This window comes from Camelus ferus, chromosome 35 (genome assembly GCF_009834535.1).
Source record: "Camelus ferus isolate YT-003-E chromosome 35, BCGSAC_Cfer_1.0, whole genome shotgun sequence".
NCBI classification, from domain to species: Eukaryota; Metazoa; Chordata; class Mammalia; order Artiodactyla; family Camelidae; genus Camelus; species Camelus ferus.
Window position 1 is genome coordinate 4286896 of NC_045730.1, and position 8458 is coordinate 4295353.

Sequence of the window (8458 nt, forward strand, 5' to 3'; positions counted from 1 at the left end):
TCACACAACTATAGCCCGCGTCCTGGTGTGAGAGCAATTCTAGCTCCATCTCTACCCTGCATTTGTTTTTGGGTACACGCAAGGGCATCCAGACAGGGTCACAACATCCTGTGCCTCTGGCTCCTGAAGCTGTTGTTTTGCAGGAACAAAAACAGCTGAGCTCTGAAAGACGAGACTGACAGGCAAACAGGGACCCGGGCCACTGCACCTGGCTGGGGAGACGCCTGTGAAACCCCACGCTCAGAAGGCAAAATGTAGGCTCTGGTAGAAAGCGCCAGGAAAACAGTTTCCTTAAAAATAAACAGATTCCCAAGAGATCAAGGGTCTGGAGAAATTCCTCTGAGATTCTCACAGGCCCTGCGGATAAACAGTCAGCAACCTTGCAACCAGCGATGGTGACTCATGCCTGCCCCTTCCAAGCGTAACACACACCACAGGAGGACACCTCTCTGAAGAGTCACAGTGGTGCTGAAAACTAGGCAAAACGCACATACATGTCATTCCTGCAGCAGGACGACCCTCAGTATCTCCTATTTAGCATCTTAAAATAGTTATAGAGCTGGGTACTTCCATCCCAGACACAGCATCACTGCTCTGCCCGCCCCGAGGTCCTGCCAACTCTCTCCTTCCTCCTGAAAACACATTGCCTTCACACAGTTGTACCCAGGAGCCTTCCCCGTTAAATGGTCATCAGGAAGAAATAACATTTTAAAACATTCTTTGAGGTATGATGCATATTTACATGGAATACTACTCAGCCATAAAAAAGTGAAATAATGCCACTTGCAGCAACATGGCTGGACCTAGAGATTATCATATTAAGTAAAGTAAGTCAGACAGAGAAAGACAAATAGCATATGATATCACTTATATGTGGAATCCTAAAAAAGTGATACAAACGAACTTATTTACAAACTAGAAATAGACTCACCGACATAGAAAACAAACTATGGTTACCAAAGGGGAAGGTGGTGAGGGATAAATTACGAGTTTGAGATTAACATATACAAAATAGATAACCAACAAGGGCCTACTGTATAGCACAGGGAACTATATTCAATATCTTGTAGTAACCTATAATGGAAAAGAACATGAAAAAGTATATATATGTATAACTGAATCACTATGCTGTACAGCAGATACACAACATTGTAAATCAACTATACTTCAATTTTAAAAAATAAAAAATTAAAACAGAGTATTAGAAAATGACCCCATAATCCCTCACTCCTAGTATCAAATGATTATTCTGTATAACTTTCTAGTTTTTTGCCAGCTTCAAAGTTAACAGAGTTAACACATGTAAGGTATATATAATTGTGTCTCCCTCCCCCCATCACATGCTGCATTGTTTTTATAACCCTATTTTACTTATTACCTCCCTCTGGTTGGATATTTAAGGGGATGGAATGTTCTTGTTACTACAAATATTAGCAAGCGGGTTCGCACCTGTAACAGTCCCAATGTTTTAGATGGTTCACCAAGGTTAGAGGCCCAGAAGTGGACAGTACCGCGTCCAATGATGTGAATATTTTTAAACCTCCCAGGAGAGCCTGGCCTCAACAAAAATACAGATGTACATGGCGCTGTCTTTGCTCTGCTTCAGATTCCCGCGTCCCTTACTACCTACCACCCAAGGCCCGCGCAGACGCAGCGCCACCCGCGCGCATCGCTCACCGTCCCCGCGCGCGCCGCCGCCGCCGCCGCCGCGGTGCCCGCTGTTCTGGAGCCGCGGCACCTCCAGAGCCGAGATGCCCGACGGCTCCAGCACGTCCACCTCCACCGTCAGCCGCCCCACCAGCTGCTGGGGCCGCACGCTGACCGCGTGCTCGTACTTCCCTAGCCGCCTCTGCAGGAGCTCCTCGTAGCTGAGCAGGAAGGCCACCTTGTCCTTGCTGGGCAGCACCACGGAGGCTCTGAAGGTTTCCGTCCCCTTCTCCCTGGAAGGAAGAGAAGAGGGAACAGGTCATGGGAGAAAGCCAGGTCCCCTCCAGTCCTCCCCAGGGCACCAGCCAAACTCTCTCAGGGAGATTCCTTAGCGTGGACCGCAGTGTTTCCCCACCATCCAGCCAGCCACCACCCACTGCACCTGCCCCGCAGGGACTCAGGATGGAGAGAAACAGAACACTGGCCCTGGATGGTTAAGATGCATCTCTATGGAATAAAGTCAATGAGCTCAGACTCCTGCATCTTCCCATGTCTAGAAAAGCACTAAAATCATTAACTTGAGATGTCTGTTTTAGGGGTTAGCAGTAATCTTTTGATTTTGGACTACATGGGTTTGTTTTTGTCTCCTTTGTCAGCAAAAACTGCTGTACATCCTGGCCCCTCCCTCACCTCTTTGGAATGGTTCCTCAGAGCTATCCAAGAGGTGGTCTCCTGGCCTATAGTCTCAGTAATGCCTCTGATAAAACATAATTCTCGACTTTCAGGTTGTGCATATTTTTTTCAGCCAATATTAGAAAAAAAAAACCCTAAAAGTTAGTATTGGGAGGAGAAGCTAAGGCCTGGCTCTAGAAGAAGGTCATGCAGGTTCAAAGATACTGAAGATCAGAGAATTCAAAGGTTCCTGAACTTTCCTACTGGGGGAAACCCGAGTCAGACCCGAGAGGACAAAGGGGAAGAGGGCTGAATTGGGACCTCCAGGACAAGCAGACACATGTGTTGTGATCCAACTAGATGAAACTGTGGCATGATTCTGAACAATTTATAAGGTGTCAGAAAAGAGCCTCAAAAAGCCCACACCATCTTCTCTGGATACTAAGATCATTTTCCTTCAAAGGGAGCGGGTGACTTTTTTATCCAAATGGGCTGGGAGAGAAGGAAACAGAATCTCAGTATGCCAGGTGGCTCTGCAGTTCCTCTCATTTTTGGAGTCATTCACAAGAAATTGATTTATTGGTTTTCCATATTTAGATTAAGCTTCTAGACAGAGAATACCATGACAGATCAGAATTTAAATGTTGGCAGTTCTGATAATGTAAAAGTAAACAGAAGTAGGGAAAGACGAGTGCTGGAAATGGAAAAGGAAAGGTAGGGTGAAGAGAAGGAGCAAGGATATTCTCACTTAAGATAGTAGGGCCCATCGAAGATGGTATAGCTCTGCTTACCCTGACTGAAGAAAAAGAAGAAATAATAATACAAAAATTCGGAATGCAGAGGGAAAGTGGAATTATTGTAAGTATGCTAAATCCTCTTTCTTCAGAGTAGAGAATCAACAGATGATATCTGATTTTTAGCAAGAAAAATTTTAAAAGCAAGACTATCATAACAGAGTTAGGGAAGTAACTATTGGAAAACTACAGAAATACTAGAAGCAGATGTTTCTTGGAAGGGATAACTGGGCACAAGCGTGGTAAAACATTCCTTTGTATCACAAACCCGTAGCTACGATATTGTTAACTAGGTGTATTTAATTATTTATTATTATGATAAAAAATAAAAAGGTAAATACTTGGGGGAAAGGGAGCGAACAAGATGGGGATGCAAAGAGATAGAAAATTTGACACTTTGCTGAAGTGGACTTTTAATTCCTTAATAAATGGAACTTACCCATTATCTTCTGTGGTTTTATTCCTTTTCGCTGTCCCCTTATCACCGGTTTTCTTTTCTCTCGCTGTAATTTCCCCCTGATACACCTTGTCTCCAATGAGCCTGAAACACGAGAGACAGCTGCATTGCCAGCTTGCCGTCCAAGACAAATTCAAACACGGCTCTCGTAACCATGACAACCCTAGAAACTATTTCTATTTGCCTCTCGGATATGCAGAAGAAATGCATTCCAGGCCAGGACCCTACCCTTGAATCATCTGTTTTGTCTGAGGGCAATTTTCAACAGGTGCAAATGGTAAGACCTGAACCACGGGGCCTCTGTGATTCTCCAGGAGGAAATCAGAAGACCTCCTCAAACTTTCAAGAAGATTCGCCAGCTTGAATCTGGCGCAGACCTAGAATTAAACCCAAACACCAATTCTGCATCTCTCTATGTCTTAGTTCAGGAGAAGAGAAGAAATACATTCTACCCAGTACATCCAAGGTTTCATGCTATCTGGCCCTTCAGATCTCAACTTCAACATTGCCTCCTGTGAGCCACCTCCTGACTCCCCTACCTTAACAAGCCCCCTCGATCTTACTTGCCACCTTTAGAGCATTCACTGCTGTCTGACATGATCTCATTTATTCATTTGTTTACTTATTTATTGTTTCTCCCCACTGGGGTTTCTGGAGCAGAAATTCGGCTTTTTCACAGAAGTAGACCTTGAAGTATCACCTTGAAGAGTGTCTGGTCTGGAGCGGGGACTCATTCATTTGTTGGAGGGAAAGAAAAAGGAAACGAAGAGGGGACGGAAGGAGAGAAGGATGCAAGAAGGGGGGTGCAGAGGAAGGGAATCAACCTTCTTTCCTACGTCTTGTCTGGTGGAGAATTTATAAATTCTCACAGCATCTCAGGCTCACCCTGACCACCCCACATAGAAATCCTCACTCCAGGGTCTCTGAGCCATGGGTCACCTACATGGTGAAGTTAGTGATGAAAGCTGCAGCTGGAATCTGCATCTGAAACTCGAATTCCTGGTCCTCAGACGCTCTGTTCAGCATCCTGCAGGAAACCGTAGTGAAGGCATACCGGGAAATAATGGTGGACTTCACTGAGAATTCTGCCATCAAGGGTTTGGTTTTCTGTTGGAATCCAAACACACAGTATTCGCAATGGTGCATGGTTTGTTTGTATCATTTTTTTTTAGATTCCACATACAAGTGATATCATATGATATTTGTCTTTCTTTGTCTAACTTAGTTTGCTTAACATGATCATCTCCAGGTCCATCCATGTTGCTACAAATGGCATGATTTCATTTTTTATGGCTGAGTAGTATTCCCTGGTATATATATTATTTCTGATCTCTATGCTTTTGTTGGTTTTGTCTTGTGAATTAAATTTTTGCATTTTAGACATACCCTTGAAATCCTATTGAAAGAAGTTATAGTACAAGCTATAAAGTCAAATGTAAAGGAAAAGAGACTCTCAGTCCCAGTCCCCTCGCCTCACAGATGTAAGACCGGAGTAGTGGACTTGCCCCTGGTCACACAGGTAGGTCATAATACATCCAGCGTGAGAATTTGGAGTTCCTGACTTCCAATCCTGCTTCCTCTGTAAAAGGATTCCAGAGGTGGGCTGGCTGATCAAGGCTTTCCACAGCGGTCACTGTTAGCTAGCCAGTAAAATACAGAACTCCCGGAGCATCCCCACTCTAAAGTTACCTACGAACCTCAATTTTCCTCCTTTAAACTGTAAACACTCAAAACAGGACATGGAGCTGAATCCATTCTGCGCTCGCACCACATTCTGACATTTTTCCAAAAATGTTTTCTTATCAACTTATCACTCCTTTCCACAAAAGTCAAGTACTAATAGGGGAAAAAAAAATCTTAAGTTTACGTCTTTGATAAACAGAGCACAGAGCTCCACCGCAGAGCTTTCCAAATAAAAGCGAGCTGCTTCCCTGGAGAGTCCTTGCCCGGTTCCACTTCTAAAACTGTTAAAGACCGTCTACGCTTGGCGCCTTTGAGACTACTTTTGATGTCACGCTGATTTGCTCTCATTCATAAGAGATAATGATCACTTACAATTTCTCTGAGCTTAAAATGTGAAAATTAGGAGCCGCCTGACAAGTTACTAAATTTGGCCACTAGGGTATCTTCGTTAGCGTTAAATTAAGCTTATGGATGTAGCAGAATTTTCCATAACAGGACGTGGAGAATAGGAGGCAGAGTTTATGGTTTATGGCCCCAGGAGACAGGCTGAGAAAAGTTTCAAGAAAACTATTTTAGTTTTACAGCTTCTGCCCAGTTACTGTTTCCCACAGGAGCCCCTGCTGTTATTCACACGTAGAGCCCTTGCCTTTCCAGCACTTTCCGCGGACACTCTCCTCACGTCAATCACGGGCGACCCCACCCCCGCCCCCGCAAGCTCCCCATCCCTCCTCCTGCCCCTCCCGGGCTATGAGCGCGCGGAAAACAGGGGTCGTGACCTCCTCCTTTTTTTTTCCACCCACAGCTCTCAGTGGAGAGGAAAACTCAAAAACATTTATAAAGTTGAATTTTCTGCATCTTGAACAATGAAAGAAAACTATACATCCCCCCAAAAGACATGGTAATAACGGAGTATTTAGTAAGCACTAGCATAGACTAATTCTATGGCAGATTGGGAAGAAATATCACACATGATTATTCCTTCTCTCAATGCATGTTGGGAAGAAAGTGCAAAAATTAGAAACATAGGAAGGTATATATATTTAGTTGTACACTGTAATATTTATTCATTCATCAAACATTCCCACTGATAGTGTATTTTTTAAAAAAAATTATTGACGTGTAGTTGATTTACAATGTTTGCTTCAGGTGTACAGCAAAGTGCTTTAGTTACAAATATATATATATATATACACACACACACATTTTCTTTTCAGATTCTTTTCCATTATACGTTACTATAAGAAACTGAATATAGTTCCCTGTTCTATACCGCAGGTCCTTGTTGTTTAGCTATTCTATATACAGTAGTGTATGTCTGTTAATCCCCAACCCCTCATTTATCCCTCCCCATCCTTTCCACTTTGGTAACCATAATTTGTTTTCCATGTCCGTGAGTCTGGTTTTGGTTTGTAAATAGAATTTGTGTCATTTTGTTAGATTTTGCATTTAAGTGATATCATATGATATTTGTCTTTCTCTGTCTGACTTACTTCACTCAATATGATCATCTCTAGGTCCATCCATAGGAAGATATATATGTATATCTATATTTATTTATTGGCTAGAAGACTTTCCAGAGTTCAGAGGGAAGAGAAATCCAGGAAGACCCTAAAAGTAAGAAAAGACTTTTAAAGAGATGTAGAATCTGCATGCGGTGAAAGAGAACAGAAAGAACATTCTAAAAACACGGAAGATGCAGAAATAAGAATGAACCAGAGCCCATTCTGGGAACAAGAATAGAGCAGTTTAATCAGAAAGGAGGGTCTGGGGTGCAAAGGATACTGGCCGGATATGTAAAATTGTCAGGAAATGAACATCCCCAAAGGCCAAGCACAGAGCCTGGAATGGCAGAGGTTCAGAAGACGTGTCATAGGAGGAAGGATATAAAACAGTGGCCTCCGTTTCTCCCAAAGCAGTTCTTAAAAATCCAACATGCTTTCCATATTCATCTTCAACTCAGTATTTTGTTTGGGGTCATTGGCTAGAAAACAGGGGGCAGAAGTCAAGTCTTCCTGTGACATAATGATGTCTTCATGATGTTTCCTACAAAAGCTAACCAGATGGGAAAGCATTCTGGGGCAGGGAGTGTCTTCATGAGCTGCTTGGGCACCAGAGATCTTGTTCTGCATGACTCATGTGAGTCACTTAAAATCAAGCCACTCAGAGAATGTCCTGAATCACCCAAGATGCCATCTGGAAATGTGAGAGTGTTTGCCATGGCCTTTGCCTGAAGCCAAGCCTCTTCCCAGAAGATGAAACTTTTGCTGTTGGATTCCTGTCTAACAGCTCTTTACTGACTGTTATAAGTGATCCTGGAGGTGGACGAGAGCCTCAGCAATCATCTCATCAGCCTCCCTCACATTACAGAGCTCCTTGGAGTTTGGCAGTTGGCTGACTCCAGGTCCAGAGGCCTTTACTAAATCTTAATGCCTCCTCTTTTTGAGAAAAAATAGCACAGTCCAGAATACAAAAGAGAACGTCTCCCTCCAGGGCACAGAGCAGGCAGGCATGGTGCTCATTATAAGAGTCAGGTTCCCCAAGCGCGTTTCCTCTCTTGTGATGCAACCAGCTGTGTGTATCGGTGTCACCTGGCCCTCTCTGGGTCACTGCGTGAGAACTGAGCTCGAGAAAAGGCACAAATCTCGACTCTTTGGCTACTGCTCTTCCTGTGAGTAATATATCCTTCACCTCTGACCCAGGAGTCTCCCGTTTTGTGCCAGCACCCAAGAAACAGCAACAGACCAGCTTACTGGCTTGTATATAGGACAAAAATCTAGATTCTTCACAATGTTGACATGTTTATGTTCATATTCGTCTGTCTATGATTATGTGGACGTGGAGGAAAACATGAAAGCAATGTGACTCCTCGGTGAGCAGACTTGGAGAATGAGGTAGGGCTGGGAGGGCCGGGGGAACGCAGGGGAGGAGGAAGCCAAGTAGAAAGTGATGAGAACACAAAGTCCTGGTCCAGACAAAGACGGTAATGATTGTGACACTGGCCGTGATCGATCTCGCACTGACTCCAACACCAGCCAGGAGTTGGCGGGGGTGGGGGGTAGCACGGATGAACGGCTCACCCCAGGGAAACTGCTGAGGAATCTGTGTCCTCAGAGCCCGAAGGCACGTCCCCACGCCTTGCTCTGTCACTGCATACACAGTGGGAAGGAAGAACTGAGATCATCTAGAATAAACTCTCGGCACTCCT

General features: G+C 44.1%; 1 protein-coding gene across 1 annotated transcript in view; it reads right to left on the reverse strand.

Annotated features, from left to right (window-relative positions):
- The window catches only part of ITIH5 (inter-alpha-trypsin inhibitor heavy chain 5), a 52241-nt gene extending 47565 nt beyond the window's left edge, over positions 1–4676 (reverse strand). The window contains exons 1-3 of the mRNA XM_032473844.1: positions 4514–4676; positions 3553–3654; positions 1678–1940 (exon numbers count right to left, since the gene is read on the reverse strand). Of these exons, the coding sequence (XP_032329735.1) occupies positions 1678–1940; positions 3553–3654; positions 4514–4662 (514 nt within the window). The 5' untranslated portion in view covers positions 4663–4676. The remainder of the gene's footprint in view (positions 1–1677; positions 1941–3552; positions 3655–4513) is intronic.
- Positions 4677–8458: the final 3782 nt, after the last annotated feature.